Below are 21,228 nucleotides of genomic sequence, written 5' to 3' on the forward strand. Positions count from 1 at the left end.
CCCTATGTAATGGAAATAAAAAAAAAACAAAAAACAAATCGACCTAATGAATCTTCAAAGCTTTTGCACAGCAAAGGAAACCATAAACAGGAGGAAAAGACAACCCTCAGAATGGGAGAAAATATTTGCAAATGAATCATCGGACAAAGGATTAATCTCCAAAATATATAAACAGCTCATGCAGCTCAATATTAAAAAACAAACAACCCAATCCAAAAATGGGCAGAAGACCTAAATAGATATTTCTCCAAAGAAGACATACAGATGGCCAAGAAGCACATGAAAAGCTGCTCAACATCACTAATTATTAGAGAATTGCAAATCAAAACTACAATGAGGTATCACCTCACACCAGTTAGAATGGGCATCATCAGAAAATCTACAAACAACAAATGCTGGAGAGGGTGTGGAGAAAAGGGAACCCTCTTGCACTGTTGGTGGGAATGTAAATTGATACAGCCACTATGGAGAACAGTATGGAGGTTCCTTAAAAAACTAAAAATAGAATTACCATATGATCCAGCAATCCCACTACTGGGCATATACCCAGAGAAAACCATAATTCAAAAAGACACATGCACCCCAATGTTCACTGCAGCAGTATTTACCATAGCCAGGTCATGGAAGCAACCTAAATGCCCATCTACAGACGAATGGATAAAGAAAATGTGATACATACAATGGAATATTACTCAGCCATAAAAAGGAATGAAATTGAGTCATTTGTTGAGACGTGGATGGATCTAGAGACTGTCATACAGAGTGAAGTAAGTCAGAAAGAGAAAAACAAATACCGTATATTAATGCATACATGTGGAACCTAGAAAAATGGTACAGATGAACCGGTGTGCAGGGCAGAAATTGAGACACAGATGTAGAGAACAAATGTATGGATACCAAGGGGGGAAAGTGGCGTGGGGGTGGGGGTGGGGGCGTGATGAATTGGGTGATTGGGAGTGACATGTATACAATGATGTGTATAAAATTGATGACTAATAAGAACCTGCTGTATAAAAATAAATAAAATAAAATTCAAAAATTAAAAATAAATAAATAAATAAATAAAATAAAATAAAGCATGGACTATAAGAAGCTCTTGTAATAGTAATGATTAAAAAACCCACTTGTATAGTGTTAATCCTTACATTTATAACATTATAAACTCTCAGGAAAATACAGAATAAGCTATATGGCTGTACTTGAGAGTAACAAAAAGAAATTAGAAACTGAAGGAAAGTTGACCCCTATACTGGGTGAGCTCTACTTTTGCATAAGTCTTCATCTGAGGGCATCTCCCATTTGCAGAGGCATAGGCTAACTAGAACTAAACCTTGAAATCAAGGGTAATAAAATCTCAAAAGAGGAGAGAGCCAAAGAGTGGTGAGGAGCCCAGATTTGTGTGTAAACTGCACAAATGATCTCTAAACTGCACGTGTGGAAGAAATTTCATGTAGCCCAGAAGAAAGCAACACCTGGAAAGCTTAAAAACCTGAAATAGATTTTAGCTGTTACCCACACAGAGGAGACAGAGTTTGTAGTTGAACCTCACCAAGCCAGGAGTTATTGGCAATCATGTCAATCTTTCTATTGGAATCCCAGAAAAACTTAGTAAAGACTATGTGTCAAGATTCAGCATTCACCCTAAGACAGATGTGAAATATAAAATGTAAAATTAACCGTGACATGATCAAGGAAATCAGCCAGTAATCTAATTCTCTGCCAGTAAAAACAATCCATATCCTTTAGCCTATACTGTAGAACCTAGGATCTCTACAACATATCACCAAACAAAGAGTAGTTATGAATAAGAAGTTACCACACATAAAAATGAAGAGTAAAATAATGTAACACAAAGTGCAGAGAATGTCCTTGGATAATAGAGACTTTGTAAATAACAGTTAAGAACTTTAAATCAGTATTACATAACATGTTCAATGACTTAAAGAAAAGTATGGTAACAATGAGAGAACAGATAGAAATCTCAGTACTAAAAATGTAAACAAAAGTAATTCTACAACTTAAAACTACAATATTGGAAATTAACATTCACTAAATTATCTTATCACCAGATTGGAGGTGCAGAATAAAGCCTCGGTGAACATAAGGACAAAAAATATAAATTATATATTCTAAAAAATTGAGAGAAAAATAATAGAAATAAAAGAAGCAGATCCTCAGTGACCTGTGGGACAATAGTGAGCAATCTAACAAATGTGTAATTGGAGTCCCAGTAGGAGAAGCAAAAGAGAATTGGGGCATAAAATATATTTGAAGAAACAACGAAAAATATTCCTCGATTTGTTGATGTCCATTAACTTGCATCCAAAATGGTCAGCAGCTCCCAAGGAGGAATGATAAAAAGAAAAACACATCTAAGTACATCATACTCAAAGTAATTGAAAGCAAATATAAAGACAATGATTTGAAAGTAGCCGTAGAAAATTTGTTCAGGGGAACAATGACATGAAAAGCAGCTGATGTCTCATCAAGAAAACAATGCATAACAAAGTTAATTCAACATCTTTAAAATGCTGGAAAAAACCTCTCAAACTAGAACTTTATATCTAGTAAAAATATATTTTAATCAAAAGCAAAATAAAGACATGTTAAATTGAATAAAAGAAAACTGGGAAAAATTATCACTAGCAGACCTGTGCTAAAAGAAGTATTGAAGAAAGTTCTTTGGTTGAAGGAAAATGATACTAGATGGAAACTCAGATATATAAGAAAGAATGAATACAGATTGTATATGTGCTAAGATATAAAATACTATTAAAATTTTTTTACAAAGACAACTGACTATTTAATGCTATATATATAGCATTATATATAAGACCCTTGAAAAATTGTATTTTCATTTAACCTCTTCCAACTTTTTTGCTCTAGTTGTCATATCCATTACAACTGCATATATTATAAACCTCACACTACAATTATATGGAGGAGGATAAATGAAGTTATAATGTTTTGGGGTTTTAGATTATTACATGAGTTGACAGTTATAAACTGAGTTCTTATTGAAATTCCTAGAGCAACCACAATAAAAGAATACAAAGACATATAGTTAAAAGGCCAGTAGATAAATTAAAATGTAATACTAAAACTTATTGGAGTGTCTCAAAAGAAGCCAGGAAAAGAGAAACAGAGGACAACTAGAAAACAAATAGGAAGCTGGTGGTCTTAAATGTAAATATATCAATAATTAAGTAAAATGTGACTTGGCTAAATCCTCCAATTATAAAGTAAAAATTGTCAGACTATAATAATCAAGACTCAGCTACATGCTCTATACAAGGGGTTAAGATTTTTTCTGAAAGTTCCAGATAGTAAATATCTTAGTCTTGCAGGCCACATGGATTTGTTTCAACTCTTCTGGCTTTGCAGCATAAAACAACACAGGTAACATGTAAAGAAATGGGCACGGCTATGCTACCATAAAACTTTATTTACAAAATTAAGCAGCAGCCTGGGAGTCATAGTTTGATCAGTCTCTCTGTACATGAGATGCACTTTAAATATAAAGAGATAACTGAAAATAAAAGGATAAAAAAAGATACACATGTACACCATAAGCATATGAAAACAGTATGGCTATATTAATATCTGGCAATGTAAAATTCAACACAAGGAATATTACAACCACAATGAGAGACATTTAATAATTATAACAGGTTCAATACATAAGCAGGTCACAACAATTGTTCGTGTATGTTCCTAATGAAAGCCTAAAGCAAAAAGTGACAGAACTAAAGGGAGAAATAGCCAAATATACAATCTTAGAGAATTTAACAGATCTTTCTCAGTAGCTGATAGGGTAAATGGACTAAAATTCAGTAAGCATGACCATAATGAAGTAACTAGTACTGGGCTAACTCTAGTACTGGAAGTGTATGCTTGTAACCTTCTTATCAATGCATTATATGTGAAGTGATTTCATATAATTTGAAAAAAATCTGTAAGAATAAGAAGATTTAAATAAACTATTATCTACTTTAACATAATATACTACAGAACACTCTACCCATCAGCCACCATATAAGTTTTTTCAAGTGTTGAGTAGCATTCACCTGGAAATACTGCATGCCTGCATGCTAGGCCAAAAAAAAAAAAAAAAAAAAAAAAAAATCTCAATGCATTCAAGACTAAAAGCATACAGACTAGGCTGTCTTAACAAAACGGAATTAGATGAGAAATGTTTGCAAGTTCATGGAGTTCTAGTTACATAGCTCCAAAGTAGAAACCACAAGAGGAATATAAAAATATTTTGAACTGAATAAATATGACAATACAACATACTGAAATTTGTGGATTGCAGCTAACCCATTGCTGAGAGGGAGATTAAAAGTTTAAAAGCTTAAGTTATAAAAGAAGAAATGCTAACATCAGTGATCTAAATTTTTAATTTACTTCATGAAATTAGAGAAAGAAGAGCAAGTCAAACTCTAAATAACTAGAAGAAAGAAAATAGTAATGACAAGAGCAAAAAAAATTTAAATTGAAAATAAGCAATAGAAACAAAAACAAAGCAAAAAGTTAGTTATTTGAAATCATCAAGAAAATTGAAAGCTCCCTAAAAAGACTGAACACGATGTATGATAAAGGAACAAAACGTAAACTAAGAAAATTACAGAACAATATTCCTCATGAATGTAGACAAAAAAATCCTTAATGAAACATTGGCAAATAGTATCCATCAATATATATATATAAATTATGATACATCATAATAGAGTGGGATTTTTCCAGGAATGCAAGATTGGCTTAACATTCAATCATCAATCAGTGTAACTTACCATTGTATCAGAATAAAAAATATGAGAAAACAATATGATTATTTTTAGAAATAATGTAGCTATAGATAGAATATAATATAGATGTAGATGTAGAAATGGCATTTGAGAAAATTCAACAATGATTTGCGATAGAAACTCTTAGTAATCTAAGAATATTAAAAAATTCCTTCAACCTGTTAAAGGACATTGTGTAGGAGGGAATTTGGCCTTGCCCAAAGAGAGGTCTGGCCTTCGTGCTCAGTTCCTGGGAGATAATCTCTAAATAGTTAGAATTTTCTGAGTGATAGGAGTGGCTTTCTTATTTGTGGTGGGTTTCTTGGATCACACCTGATAGTTTATGCTGAGGAGATGTCTCAGGGCAGGGCCATCAACACCCAATCATCTTGGGGTGGAGACTGGCTACACCTGAAAGAACAATCATACGGTTTAGGGTGGGGGCTTTGGGCCATTTGGTATCAGCCTGACATCTGGGGAAGGGAGAGGCTGGAGATTGAGTTCCACCACATGGATAATTAATCAATCAATCATGCCTACGTAATGAAGTCTCAACAAAAACTGTGGACACCAAAGTTCAGGTGAGCTTCTCAGATCAGCAGTACTCCATGCTTTTGCCACTCATTGAGGCCAGAAGAGTAACAGGTCCCTAGGACAAAGGACACTTCACATTTAGAATCCTCCCAGACTCTGCCCTGCACTTCTCTTCTCTTAGCCAATTTTAATGTATCCTTTACTTGTAATGAATACAACCATGAGTTCTGTGAGTATTCTAGCAAATTATCAAACCTGAGGGTGGTTTTGCAAAACCCCAAACTTGAGTTGATAGCAGAAATGAGGTTAGCCTTATGTAAACTCTTCTCTCTAACTATGTATTTGGACCCTAACTCCTTGCAGCTGGAGTCAGAAGTCTTGGGCAGACATGGCAGTCTGGAGGACACTACCCTTAACTAACTCTCAGTAGGCAAATATGAAAAACGTACAGCTAATATCATACATAATGGCAAATATTGAACAATTCTAAGATTGAGACAATTCTCAATCTCTAAGATTGAGAATATGTAAAGATGTCTGCTCTCCACATTTCTATTCAACATTGTATTGAAAGTCTCTATGAGGGCAAAAAAATAAATAAATAAAAAGCATATGAAATGGAAGAAGAGAAGTAACATTATTTCTATTTGCAGATAAAATGATTGTTTACATAGAAATCTTAATCACAGAACAACTAACAGAACAAGTGAATTTAGGAAGATGGTTGTATGCATTTCAACAGCAAAAATTAATTATATTTCTATATACTAATATAAAAATGGAAAATAAAACTCACAGAATAATTGCATTTATAATAGCTGCAAAGTACATAAAACGTAAGAATGAACTTTATAAGACATATCAAATGTCTACATTAAAATTTATAAAATATTGCTAAGAAAAAATGGAAAATATTTAAGTAAATGGAGATATATAGGATGGTCATGGTTTGGAAGACTAAATATTTTTAAGATGTTAAATATACCCAAACTTATCTAGAAATTCAAAGCAACCATAGTCCCACAAAGCTTTAAAAATTGGGGGGGGGTGTAGAAAGTAACAAGTTGCTCAAGTTTATATGGAAACACAAAGATATAAAATTACTAACACAAGCAAAACATCAAAGTTGAAGGACTATTATGATGATGATGAGGAAGATGAGGATGACAAATGTGCCAAGGCCAAAAGGAAGTCTTTTTAACCAATGGTGCTAGAATGGCTTGATATGTATATGCTATATATATATATATATATATATATAGCATAAAACAAGCGAATAAACTAACTTTATCTTGCACCACACACAAAATAGCAGATATATACTCAAATGTAAAACTATACAATTTCTAGAAAAAGACATAGAAAAATATCTTTGCCACTTGGGAATAAACAAAGATTTTGTAGAGTGGACACAAAAAGCAGTAAATATAATAGGAAAAAATTGGTAAGTTGTTATTCATCAAAATTAAAAACTTCTGCTCGTCAAAAGACAGCATTAAGAAAAGAAATAATCAAGCCACAGACTTCAACAACATATTTACAATATATAACAAAGGTTTTTGATATAGAATATGTAAAGAACCCTTACAGAGCAATTACATAAGGCAAATAACAATGAAATCATAGGCAAAAGATTTGAATAGTCGCTGTACAAAAGAAGCTAACCAATAAGTACATGGAGCTTAAAATCACTAGGTCTCAGGGAAATGCAAGTTAACACCAAAATTAGATATCATTTCACACCTCCTAGAATGGCTAAAATTAAACAGAACAACACCACCAAATTTATGCAAAGATGTAAAAGAACTGAAACTTTATATATTGCTGGTGGGGCTGCAAATAGGACAACTACTTTGAGAAAGCTGTTTGGCAATTTCTCATGAACAAGTATCTACCCTACAACCTAGCAGTTCCATTTCTAGGTATTTGCCCAAGAGAATGAAAACATATGCCCACGAAAAATGCTTGTATAGAAAGTTGGTTTTAGCCATATTATTCATGACAGCCCATACTGGCTGGAAACTATCCAAGTGTCCACAGGTAAGAGAATGGATTAAAATAATGTGATATATTTTAACAACGGACCACTACTCAGCAATTCTAAACAATTAAATCATTAATACATGTATTGATATCTCAGAAACACTGTGTTAAAGGAAAGAAGCCAGATACGAGTACATTCTGTATAGTTCCACTTATATGAGGTTCCAGATTAAGAAAACGTAATCTCTGGTGATAACAATCAGCATAGCGGTTGCCTAAGGGAAAAAGGATGGCAGGGCTGGACAGGAAGGAATTCCAAGGGAACTTTCTGAGGTGATGGGATGCTCTATATCATGGTTGGAGTAATGGTTACAAAGGTGCATAAATTTATCAAAACAGATTTAATTGCATATTTAATGTAAGCAAGTTTTACCTTAATATAAAAACATTATACAGTGAAAAGCTAAAGCATGATCCTTATGGCCAGGGATTGAAAGAACCAGGCAAAAAGTACAATGAGAATCTGGATACCTTTTCCATTTCCAATACTATTTACTTTCTATGTGGATTTAGTATTTGTCTAGGGATGAAAAGTAGTTTTTGTGATTTTACCAAATTCTATCAAATAAAAGAAGGAGGTATTCAGAGGAAGGGAGTGACTAGAATTTCCTTGAAGGAAGTTGTGGTATTCAGGGCAAATCATAATATCTTTCAGCATATCTGTCAGGTAAAATCAGGCTAAGAATCACTGCTCTCAGTTTGGCATTACAAAAAAAGGTTTGTTAAGGGCAACATGAAACATATTTGTAGAATATATTTGTGGAATAAGAGCTGAGTAATTTCAAACTGATAGTTTTCTTATTTTAAAGTTACAAAACAAAAGGAAAAAAATCTCCCTTCTTTTCTTAATCTCACTCTCCAAAATCATAACTGCTAACACTCTTATAATGCCTTAATGTGCCAGGCACTGTTCTAAGTGCTGCATAGGTATTAAATTATTTTAGCCTTAGGATACCTCTGTTTTACATTGAGACTAATAAACTTGCTTGTGGTCATAGAGCTAGCAAGTAGCAAAACAAGGATTCAAGCTCCAGCAGTCTGGCTCCCCAGCCGTGTGCCAAGTTACACAGTTATACAAATAAGCTAAGTGTTAACCACTGTGAAATGTACTAAATAGAAATAAAAATAGTGTTGCTGCCGGGGGAAGGGGTATTCACTGAGTCTATGTATATAAGATTTACTTGGAATTTTTAATGAATTTCTCCATTTTTGTTACTGAGAGTCTACTCTCTCTTGCAGGGAAAAGCCTCTAAAAATTATTCTGATTACTTTTGGGCTCAGTTTTGAGACTGATGTGGTAAAAATAAATATAATTTTATGGAAGTGTCCTTTTTATTTGGGGAGATTTCAGAGATTTGAAAGCAGGTTAGATTTCCATCTACTACTGGAAGAGTACAAAAATTTATTTAAACCATTCCCTTTAGCAATATTTTCAGTCAATATTTTTTTTTCAGTCAACTGATTTGAGGGATGAGGTTAAGGCATTTATAAAGAACGAGCACTTGGGTTAAAATAAAAATTGTTACAGTTATTTGTCTTAAATGTTCTCAATCAGTCAGCTTTTTTATAACTTTAAAATGAGATAAAATTTAAATAACAGAATCACAATAAATTAATATTGGAAGACTCTCTAATTAGTGAGGCAGAGAGAAGAGTCTTGACCTTGGGGTCAGTGAGTCTGGGTTCTCATCCTCATGTGTCAAGTCTTAGCTGCAAGTCCCTGGACAAGTCCCTCCTCTTAAGATGCTTGCTCTTCTGTAAATAGGGGACAATAGGATCTACTCACAGGGCTGGTGTGAGGATAAATGTATAGTGTATGTGAAAGCCCCCAGCAGGTGACAGGGACTCACAAAACTGATGGTGAGTAATGGAGAGCTGCCCAGGCCACATAGCTACTGAGTGGCCAGAGGGAGTTCAGTCCTCACTCTCAACACCCCTTCTGTGTTATTTCTGTAAGTGCAGGGCTATTAAGGGTTCAAGTTGCTTTTAAATAACTTTTTAGAAGATTCTTAAACTTTTCTGTGAGATTTTCCTCAGTACCATAAACTTGTTTCTAGATCTCCTTGAAAGGAAGTAGGGAACTAATCTAGTGGTGTCTTCTAAGTGTGCCTTTATTTTAATGCTTCAGAGTTGCTAAGAGACTGGATGGAGGTGTTACTAATGCTACAGTAGAAATCATATTGCAATATATAAATGTATCAAATCAACATGTGGTACACCTTAGATTTATACATTGTTATACGTCAATTATATCTCAACTAACAAATAGGTTAGAGAGGGATGAAGGAGATAGGAAAACTGAAGGAGGATAGGAGTTGCAGACATAACCAGTACATCACAATCTTGGGATGTGGTGTCATTTGAAAAGATACATAAAGTGTTATAACAGAAATGTATATTTGGAAAATAAAAACAATACCCATGTAAAATAATTCACACATGAAAGAGTTCATAAGATTTTAGGTTTCCCAAATGTAGGCATATGTATAACAAATTTGAAAACTCAGAGGTAACATGAGGACTTATTATCACTTCCTCGTTTAGAGGGGCATTTTCTGTGATTTCTAATTTATAGCATGCCTGGGACACAGCACAGAAGGGCACCAGGACTGTGGGTATTTAAGACTGGGACCCTGGCGGTGTGGAATTGCCACTTTCAGCAAACCGGCCGTTGATACCTGTGCAGGTAATTAGGGTCATACCCATGAGAATAGTTATTTTTCTTTCTTCCCTGGTCACAGCTCTCAGCAAAGTAAGTTTCCTCCTGGGCCAAGCTTAATAAAGAGCTAGAGGAGGAGAGGAGAGCTCTAACCACTGCATCTTAGAAAGACAGTTGTCAGCAATTTCTGGGTTTGAAGAAGGAAACAAAGAAGAATAAATAGTTGGACTTATTACAAGTTTCAATTTGATATCCTTAGCATTTCTAAGACTCTCCAAAGAAACTCTCCATTAAAATGGATTTCCTAATGTCCTCAGTGAAAAATAGAAAATGGCCTTTCACTTGGGCAATAGTAAATATGGGAACCACCATTATGTAAAATATCAGTAGATCAAAATAAATGTAACAGTATTGAATATGCATGAAAGCAGGATGCCACTGGCATGTATTCAGCACCATCGTTCAAACTGTTTCCTTTAGGTGGGTAATGTGCTAACACAGCCTGGGCAGAGGCAGATGCTTGAGGAACAGGATTTCCCTTCACCTTTGAAACAATAATTAAACCAAACACATGAAATTAAAAAAAAATAAAGTGAAATGCATACATACAGACAGCTAGAAGAGATAAAAATGGAAAACATTATGTTTTGATGCTATCTCTTTCCTCTGGAAATGTTTCAGTTTACATGTAGTAGGAGAGGGCGGGGCCATAAATGCTTCTGCCCTTTGAGTGGCCAATGACCTTGTGATTGACTAAAGGGGGACTCCAGCATTTCCACATTATCTTATTTCCCCTCTAGTCTCCCCTGTTATTTATGCTTTGATAGAATAACGGGGCATTTTCTTTTCTTTCTTCTTTTGGCTGCCTGCCAGGCTATGGGTAGGGAAGGAAAAAGAAACAAAAACTTGGATTAGCTTGACGTCTAATACAAGGTGAGAGGCCACATCAGCCCTGCACTTGAGAGCACACCCTTCCACCCCTAGCACTATATTAAATGCCAGCAGGCAATCAAAGTCAGAGACGAAGTTTTAATTCCAAAGAAGTCCTGGTGAGGCAGCAAAATATATTTGAAAGTTTATATGGGATATGGAATAAGATATTGCATGTGTTATCTTAGCCAGATTACACTCACTGAGCCTTAGATACTATGAAATATGGTTACCTCATTAAATTTACCTCATTATATTTTGAGGATTTGAGTAAAAGTACAAAAAGAGCAAAAGATGCTTACATAGTAATAAATGAGGAAAGTCACTCAAAATGTGCTATAAATGGTCCTTCAGCACTATATTTTCAACTTATTCAGCAGGGAGTCTGAATAAGTTCCCTCATGGGAACGTATATTTGATTTTAGACAGAGTATTGATTGGAAATAGAATTCAGTTAAAATCAACTTTCTTGCAAGATCCTGTTCCATATATTAAGAGATACAAATAAGGGTTTTAGAAAGCCTTAATTTAACAGTATTTCTTGAAGTTTGGGGGTTATAGGCAGTCTTCTTTAGTCTTTTGCCAATTTAGGACCGTCTTTTTTTTTTTTTTTTTTCCTAAGACAGTAGTAGAATAGTAAAGCATTATAAAAGGCAAAACTGATAAAGGATATTTGTGATTTTTAGACTTCCATATTGCCTACATATTGTACAAAAACTTCATGAAAATAGTCATGAGTTCCACAGTTGCGAAAGATAAATCTCTTGGTAAACTTCCAGTATTCACAACTTCCAGTATTCACACAATGTGTATTTTGAGACTACAAATGTCTGGTTAATGCTTACTTCCAGTTTAGTGATAAGAAGTATGGTGGTCAAGGGTCTCTTAAATGCAACCAACCTGGAAATTATGGTTTTAATACAGTTCTGAATAAGTTTGTGGCTACATCATGCTACCTTACATTTTTCCTTTATCTTTGACTCTTTTTTCATTAGTTCTTGTAATATAAGATATGCAGGAGAGAATTTCGAACTCAAATAGTAACACTCAACTTCCTGCAGATATAAAAACAATGTTCAGAGAACAGGATGGAGAGAAAGGGAGTAAATAATTTAAAAAGTCATTGAATTATCTCTAGGTCTTTAATGTTTCCTATCTGTTAAACAACTAGATACGAACTGGGTTTAGTCAATTAATACCTTTTGCCTGCAACTGTCAGTTAATACTCTACATACACAGGAAATGATTGGAGTCATCCATTCTCACTATCAAAATATCTCAAATTAAAAAAAAAAAACTCCAGTGAGAAGTTATATGAATCAAAACAGCAGAGGAATCATGAGCCCTTATTCTGTAATGAATATACCATATCACAGTGTCAAGCACAACTGCTAAGCATATCCTTTCCATATTTAAAATAGATATAAAAATATGTATCTCATATTAATGGAATGGGGAGTGTATGTTATTTGAGTAGCCACTAGGTATGTTAACAAATGTATTCTTAAATTCTACTTGGGCATAAAAGATTGTTTCCCTCATTTCTCTCTCCACTGACTTTTTAAATTGCCAGTGCAAAGAACTAATATAATTGCGGCCCAAAGTTGTTTGCAATAATGGGTGACTCACGAAGATTGTTGATGGTATTATTTTGCAGGATGGTAAACACAAGGGTATATTTCTTTAGGTATCTGCGGAAAAAGTATGGACCATATCTTTATTAAAAATCTCTCATATCCATGTAAAATGGTGATGAATTAAGCTAACACAGAAATGAAACTCTCATATTGATTTGTAAAGGTGAAGTTATCTAGAAGAAAAGAAAGAGAGTATAGTAGACCCAAAAATAGACTTAGCAATTCTTAACCCGAAAGCTCTTATTATGAATCTGCACTTATTCTGGACACAGGTGTTAACAATAACTCATATAGCAAAAATTCTTGCTTATCTCAGAGGGCAGTAGAAAGAATAACTAGTTAGGAATGTGAAGCACTTAGCAAATCTGAAAAGTTCTGCAAATTCTTAATAAAAACACTTTGATGCTTGGGGTAAGAATTGCAATTTATTATTTTGATTACCAATAATACTGACACTAGAAAAGTTAGTGCACTTTTCAATTAAATAACAGTTATTTAGACAAATGCTCATGTCAGATGGTAAAATAAGCACTTAATTTAATGAAGTACTTTAAAGGAAATGCTTGAAGTCTTAACCCTTAACCTAAAGACACTATGAAGCTAAATGTCCAGCATTTTTTTACCCATGATTTTAATTTTGGGTTACCGTATGGTAATAACAAATGACATAACTAAAAAAACAAAAAACCATACACACACACAATCTTTTTCTATTCATAGAAGGACAAACAGGGTATGATGAGACATTGGCAATCAGAATAGGATGATTAAGGACGCTGGGGGAGCTCCAAGAATTTAACATTCATTTGAACAGAATGTAGAGGACTGCTGTTTATTTTTCAGCTCAATTCCAGGATACAGAGAAATTTTACTTTCATTCTTTTAAGAAATAAAATTACTTTGGAGTGCGTCAGAAACCCTAAATAAATAAAACCAAAATACCCTAGAGGCCGAGCTGTTAGATTTGTGAGCACCTCACTGTGGATTATAAAGGTAAGATAAGATTTTGATAGTCAGGAAACACACACACAGAAGGAGAATTTCTATAAGATAGATACCACTTCTGGGCAACTGTTTGCACTTCCTTTCTTTTATGTGGTACAGGCAATCTTCTAAATTTTCTATGGAAATCATGGGCACAAAGCAACATGAAGTGTTTGTAGGTAAAATTTTCGCTGAGAAAAAACCCACATTTGTTATCAAGTGATAGTTCAGGCTGTTCAAGATTGAGGACTGTAGTGCCAAGATTAGAACTGACTGTGCCCTAGTGTGAGTGGACATGTATATCAACTACAACACACAACAGCAATGTGTTTCTGCCTTATGTGACTGAAAAAGAGAAAAAGTAAGGCATAACGAGAGAAAATAAGAACTAGTAATTAAGCACAAAGATTCTAAAACATCACTGCCTTAAATCAAATATAATTCTGTCCCTTACAACTGTGTAATCTCAAGCAAGTCATTTAACCATTCTTTGCCTTAGTTTTTTCCAATGTAAAATATGTTTAATGAGAGTACCTACTTCAGAGATGGATTGTGAGAACGAAATAGAACTCAGTACATGCTCACATTACGTGACCTTAAAAATTCTGAGCCACTGCCTCCCTTTGATGGCAGCTCCATTCAAATATTACTTCACTGATATTTGTATCTTTACAGGGTGAGATCATGGATCTGATTGAGTCTGTTTTTTCTTTTGATTTTCTTTTAAGTTAACTTACCTGAGTTGTTGAAAGGGGTTATATCAAGACATCAAGAAAATATAAAATAAAGTCTAAAGTTGCCACTAGCTATACATATCCCCTTGCAAAATTCAATTTCCTCATTTATTAGATACAGGAGTTTGAAACCCATGTTTGAAACCAGGGGTACACCACATAATCACCAATGGAGCTTTTTTTTTTTTTTTTACCAATGGAGCTTTTAAAAAATGCAATGCTAGAATTGCATCTCTGACCAGTTGCATCTGAACCTAGGGTCAGAGCTGGGGCAATGAGGAGTACTAGGCATGTGTGTATGTTAAGAATCTTCATTGGTCAACTGGATTTTCATTATAAACCACTGTTAGATGATTTGTGAGGTTGATACCATATGTATTATTTCATGAATCTAATAATCTTTAAACATCATCTAAATCATTTTTAAAGTAATCTTGGTACTTTGTCTAATCATTGTTTTAAAACTCAAGACAACATAATGATGACTTTTTCCCTGAATTAGATTCTTCTATGGAACAAAGTGACCTAACTAGAATAGAGAAGTAGTGACAACAAGATGGCTTTCCCTACCAACACTTGCACTGCTGGCCAGACCTGTCATTGCAAAGACACCCGGCTGTCCCTGCAGGATGTACTAACTGCTTTTACTTAATCTCCAGCAATCTCAGCCAAACTGTTTAGAATGGCTGACATTTAGGCACTACGTGCCTTTTAAAAATCTACCTAACCATTGAAAAAAAATCAAATAATTGAATTCAGACTACTGACTGAGAAAAATAAGGGGACGCAGGTGAAATCACTCCAAGCCATGTCCCCAGTCTTGGTAATATAGTCACAGTGAGCTGAAGACAAAACATGATCAGCCTGATTTCAGGGATATGTCTTTCCTATTATAGAAATTACATGCCCAGCTGAAATGAGCATAATGAACACACTGTATTTTCTCCCAGTGAAAGTCAGTGAACAATGAAGATCTTTTTTCTGCAACTTACTTTGATTTCTTCATGTACAGCCAATAGACGACGCCAGCAACTAGGGCAGCGAGGAGGAGACCAACAACGATTCCCACAATTAGTTTTGCCTGGTCATTCACCTTTTCTTTGTTTTCATCTACAACAAAAAAGAAAAGCCCATGCAATTACAGACAATGCCAAGCATTTGTGAAAATAAGTCAATCTAGTTATTATTTCTTTTTTTTTTTTTTTAGTCACTCAGTTTCCAGAGGCACTGGTTTTTTGTTTTTTTTTTTAATTTTTATTTATTTATTTATTTATTTTTGGCTGTGTTGGGTCTTCGTTTCTGTGCGAGGGCTTTCTCTAGTTGTGGCAAGCGGGGGCCACTCTTCATCGCGGTGCGTGGGCCTCTCACTATCGCGGCCTCTCTTGTTGCGGAGCACAGGCTCCAGACGCGCAGGCTCAGTAGTTGTGGCTCACGGGCCTAGTTGCTCCGCGGCATGTGGGATCCTCCCAGACCAGGGCTCGAACCCGTGTTCCCTGCATTAGCAGGCAGATTCTCAACCACTGCGCCACCAGGGAAGCCCCAAGTTATTATTTCTTATTAAAAATGACTGAGGCTCACTACTAAGAGTAACATGCAAACTTGTGCTTTTAAAGGATTAAAATTTTAGCATTCTTACTCTCTTGTCTCATTTGCTATTTTAATTCAAGTCAAAATTGTGACAGCTAAGAATATTACTTAGACAATGACACTTCATAAATCTTGAGCGGATAGTCAAGGAAGAAGAGTCGGCAGCATAGTACCTACCACTTATCTCGTCTGCCTCATCGTGTTCTGGAATACTTACTGAAATGAAAAATGTTAATATGAAATTAAAAACAAAATTTGTTGATATATGAAAGTCACCTTTACCATTATAGTATGATGTAAAAATACTCAAAGATAAAATATCTATTCTACAGCTAAGGGTAGAAAAAAGTTTACATTTAATAGAGTGTGAACTTCCCTACAAAGAAATTCATCTTGTTTTAAAGAAAGTAGAGTAGTTAAAACAGCTGCTAAGGTATTAATCTACCATAGATAACTTCACAACTGACAAGCTATAGTACTGATCTGAAATCCATGTTAATTTCCCCACTATCTACCACCTTTTAATAGGACTTCTTTTTTAAGAGAAACAAGTTGCAGTATATGAAATCTTCAATGTAGTGTTTCTCAACTTTTTTCCAATTTTCTGGCCTCAATGGAGGAGAATTCATTTTCATCCTCTAGCGTCAGGGATTTGCCACTAGAGACATTCTCAAAGTGGTAGGGGTGGAGGTTAAAACTGGGATGTCTCAGAGGTGAAGGGGCAATATATGTGATGCTTGTAAAAGCCCTCCAAATGACTCTGATAGTGCTGTGCTCCTGGCCCATTTTAAGGATTGTCACTGTGGTGGATTATCATCTAATATTAGACTAAATAAATATTCTTCTATGCACATGGGCTTGCATCAGAACTTCCAGTGATGTTTGTTAAAATGCAGATTCCTAGACCCCTCCTCATACATACTATATTGGAATTTCAGGAGGTGCTCATTGAATTTGAAAATGACGGTATTAGATGTTGATCAAACCACTGCAAGGTCTAGAAAACCACTATTCAATGGGTTAGAATAAAAAGAGAGACTTGTGTTCAGGAAGAAAGGATAAGTTCTCTTTTTAGGTAGGACAAATCAATACTCACTGAATTGAATTCAGAGAAGTCAGTGCTCCTATTTTAAGAGTTATATTCGTTTGGTTCTTTTCTCCTGTCAATCCAAAAGGCTTTTAAATTCCAGTCATATTCTGTTAAGGACCATTATCTTTAGATAATTATTTTCTCCTAGCTCCAGCTAATTCCTAGCCAGTATATCTCTATCCTGCTAATGTCACATACAGGATTCCAACTGACTGAAGAATGAAGGTTTGGAGGGTCAGTTAGCATCTTGTACAGAACTGAGCCTCATTCTAAGCCAGCCCTGATTTAAGACTGACATGGCAAAAAAAAGAATTACAGAGTTGAAGATGAGAGATAATTTCAAATTAAATAAAGAAGCTGCTACAGGTATGTATCCATTACCTTGATTTTAGCATTGACAGATCTTTTTTTCACTTTCTCTGAGATAATCTCATTTGTTTGTTTTTGTAACCTATGATTCAACTATGATATTCAAAAGCATCAATTTTTGAAACTAGATTTCAGGAATTCTGATATCAGTTTTACTACCAACTTGCTGAATGACTTTAAGCATGTGGCATCCCTGTGCAAAATAAGAATAGGATAAATACTACAAAGAATTGAAGTGCAAAATAATAGATTAAGGGGAATTAAAAATTTACCAAAATTAAAATTGTTACAGAAATGTTTTCAGATAATCTTTGAATTATCTGTACTCTGAACACAAAACATGGATTAAGTAAGAGCAACTTAGTCCTTATCCTCTGTTGATCTTGGAAATATTCCTGTACAAGATAAAGTCTCTGACCCGTAAAACATGAAATGATTTAACTGTCAAGACAAGGATTGTACAAGAATGGACACCAGAAAAAAAAAAAAAAGAACCTTATGATGATGATACTAAATGCAAAATAAATAAATAAAACTTACCATAATGTAGCACAGGAAGATGGAATTGAAGATTTTAAACTAATGAAGAATAACTTCAAATTTTCTTACATTTTTAATGCCAGAAATGAAATACTCACTAGCAGAGACATTCAAGGAGTTTACTGTTCTCTCCAGCTGGTTTTCTGCTGTGCAAGTTAATGTAACATTCTCTTCAGGGGAAATGATAATTTTACTATAATACCTGCCATTGATATAAGGAGATTCCTCTGTCTGGAAAAAGAAAAGGAAAATGGATTTAGAAATGGAAATGAATTAAAAACATGGGAAAGAGTAATGTTGAATGAAATGGGATAGGTGTGGTGTTCTGTCGTGTTATCTGGCGTTCAAGGGTACATGTAAGGTCATAGATGAGACCAGTTCAGGTTTATAACCACAGCATGGAGGAAAAAGAGTAGCAAATCCATACCTGGGTTTCTGTTTATGCTTCTATTATTAATTCTAATAATTAAATCAATTAAACTCTTCTTTTTCAATAGATGCTCAGGTTAGTCAATATTTTGACATGATAGTACCTGTCTCAAAATAATTAGTTAGAGATTAACTCATCACCAATTTTCTCCTAATAAACATGAATTTAATTCTATTTGTAAACTATGTCATTGTTCTTCACTACAGGGTTGAATCCCTTTATCTTAAGCCATGATATCTTAAGTGCATATGTATGCATGATTTTCTCATGGGAAAAAAGACTATTTTTTCCTCAATTTTCTTGAGTTAAATACAGAGGATAGGTTATTTTTTCAGTGACTGGTAAGTTCATTTGGTTTTTGTGAGGTATTAATGAGGATCATCACTGCCATTTAATTCCTTCAAACATAAGAGAAAATTCACTTTAATCTCTTCCCCAGGACATGACTCCTAAGTCCAACTGCACTAAAGCAAGCATGTACTTGTATTCTTTTCTGAGACATATTATACACACCACATCCTGTATTGTTCTCTATGTGTTTTCTCCTCAACTACATCGTAAAGGACTTGAGAACAGGAGAGAGCTTCATGCTTAGAGACATCATGGAGCCCCTGGGGCACAAGTAACAGTAGTTGTAAAATAATAGATTCACCATGTGATTGAGGAGGGAACAAATAAAGAATTATGGATAGATCAGCACAAACCTAGGACAAGAAAAATAACATATCACCTAGTGGGCCAGAATCAGTCCTTCTCCTTGACAGTGAAGAATGGCATTATTTTTATCCTCAGAGTAAGTGCACCTGCTTTTTTTCTGCTTCCCACTAGTATTTTTCACATAACTTTCTCACTGAGTCTTTGTTTTTATTATGTTTATCTCTACAATACATTTGCTTATTTCTAGGATGGCCTTTTAAATCTTTGTATCTTTTTATTCATCAAATATTTACCAGATGCTTATTTTTCTATTTTCTTTGTTTGCATTACCCAGTACCAAAAGTTATTTTTGCTGTAATTATTACTAAATTGAACTAGAGAGCAAAAAAGAATAGAAGAGAAACAGTCGTTTTTTTATGCCAAAAAATAGATGTGTACATTGTCAGCAATTCAGGTCTTTTTTCTGAAATCAAGAGCCTTTTTGTCCTCCTCAGGCATGTTCTCTTGCTTGTGTGTCCGCATCACACTTAACCAAATCAGGAGGTATTTGCTTGTGTCCACTCCTTTGGGGACCTTCCATGCTTGAGTTATGCAAATTTATATCCATCATCCATAGGTGAAAGAGCCAAAATTCACCTTGCTCTGCAAAACTACATTGCATAAGCTGGACCAGCAGCCCAACTTCCCCAGACAGAGAAAGAATGGACATTTTAACTTTATATTGAAACTCTGGTTTATGCATGCCTTCTCAGATTTCAGCTGGGTCTGAAGCTGGGAAGAAGGCAGCACAGAAGATTCAAACAATCAAATGGCACATCTGGGTATTCCTGAAGAGTCTTTAGGTGGCTGCACTGAGAAGAGGGACTGTCTTAGAGAAAATGGAATTAACAAGTATGTCAGTAACTCAAGCTGACTGGCAATTTAATGGAATTACAGCTCTGAACTGTTAGTGATAGACCATATTCTCATCTTTTTTTGTGTGTGTGTGTGTCAAAGAAAATTAATGGTAGTGTTCATAAGTTCTTAGCCCTTTACTACTACAAACTAAAATGGTGTGACAAAGGTACAAATATTACTGTTTATTTTATGAATACTTTATGAATACTTTTGTTCAGCAGGAACCAACCTAGACACTATATATTTAGCTAGCCTTACTCTGGCCCTGGCACACACAAATCAGACCATATGTTCACAGTATACTATGTTCTTCACCACAACCCAGGGCCCAGTTTCAAGAAGAAATAACCTTCAATGTGCATAAGTAAGCAAAGTAAAAGTGAGGCCACTTATACTCAGATGTGGAAGTTCATGGTGCAGGAAAGCATATACCTTAGTGCTTTAATCACCCAAGTTTCAGGAATTAATGACCATGGAACAACACTTAATTTATTTCCTTTTAAAAACAGATATTGACCACAACAAAATGATTCTTCCATTCTCCATGGCCCTATGATTTTAAATTTCTCTTTGAGTTATGGTCTTCCTTTGGGAAAATTAAGAAGTTAGCAAAAGCTTCTTCTGAAAATATACTGCAAATTTCATGTTGATAACAAGCTAGCCTACAGTTTAGGTACCTAAATAAAACCCCACATTGGACCAAGTTCAGCACATAACAAGAAGACAAATACTTGCTTGGTTTATGACGCTTCCGCTGCCAGTAATTGTCCACTGTATAGCTGGCTTTGGAAAACCTTCCACGTGGCAGATTATTGTTTTAGACAGTCCACTGGGATCAGTTTTCTTTGTCATTTTGATCTGAGGTTTTCCTAAAATGTCATTACACTTAAAATAAGATGTTGAACTGAGATCATAAAAGAAAGAGATATTAAATTCTCAAAGAAAAATTTAAATTGGTGCTCACGTATTTTATTACCTTCTACAATCAGGGTCAATGACTCTCTTTTCTTTAGTCCTTCAACCTCTTGCAGAGCAGTCTCACAGACATAGTTTCCAGCATCTTGATAATGGAGACTAGAAAATGATGGGCTAGATCGAAGCCTGATGTTATCCTGATTAAATAAAAAGTTAATTACGTCACATGGCACAATTATAACTCTCCATGTATTTATTACATAATAATGAAGCCCAAAATTATACTTCTGGGTCTAATGAAAATGAAAGCTTCTTTTTTTAACTTCAAATTCTTTCAAAAATAGATTTCCTTTTTCCTCTGTACTTTTAGAGTTAGACATATCAGAGTTTTACTTCAGACTCTTCCATTTACTGAATTTATAATTTGGAACAAAT

At 34.7% G+C, this 21,228-nt stretch overlaps 1 protein-coding gene across 2 annotated transcripts in view; it reads right to left on the minus strand.

Moving 5' to 3' along the window:
- ALCAM (activated leukocyte cell adhesion molecule) overlaps positions 1-21,228 on the minus strand; it is a 193,254-nt gene that overhangs the window by 12,056 nt on the left and 159,970 nt on the right. Inside the window, exons 10-14 of one of the 2 annotated variants that reach the window (XM_068546818.1) lie at positions 20,855-20,990; positions 20,614-20,747; positions 17,993-18,125; positions 16,073-16,111; positions 15,301-15,418 (exon numbers count right to left, since the gene is read on the minus strand). In XM_068546818.1, the coding sequence (XP_068402919.1) occupies positions 15,301-15,418; positions 16,073-16,111; positions 17,993-18,125; positions 20,614-20,747; positions 20,855-20,990 (560 nt within the window). The remainder of the gene's footprint in view (positions 1-15,300; positions 15,419-16,072; positions 16,112-17,992; positions 18,126-20,613; positions 20,748-20,854; positions 20,991-21,228) is intronic. The other variant, XM_068546819.1, reaches the window with a different exon arrangement.

This window comes from Eschrichtius robustus, chromosome 6 (genome assembly GCF_028021215.1).
Source record: "Eschrichtius robustus isolate mEscRob2 chromosome 6, mEscRob2.pri, whole genome shotgun sequence".
Taxonomy (NCBI): Eukaryota; Metazoa; Chordata; class Mammalia; order Artiodactyla; family Eschrichtiidae; genus Eschrichtius; species Eschrichtius robustus.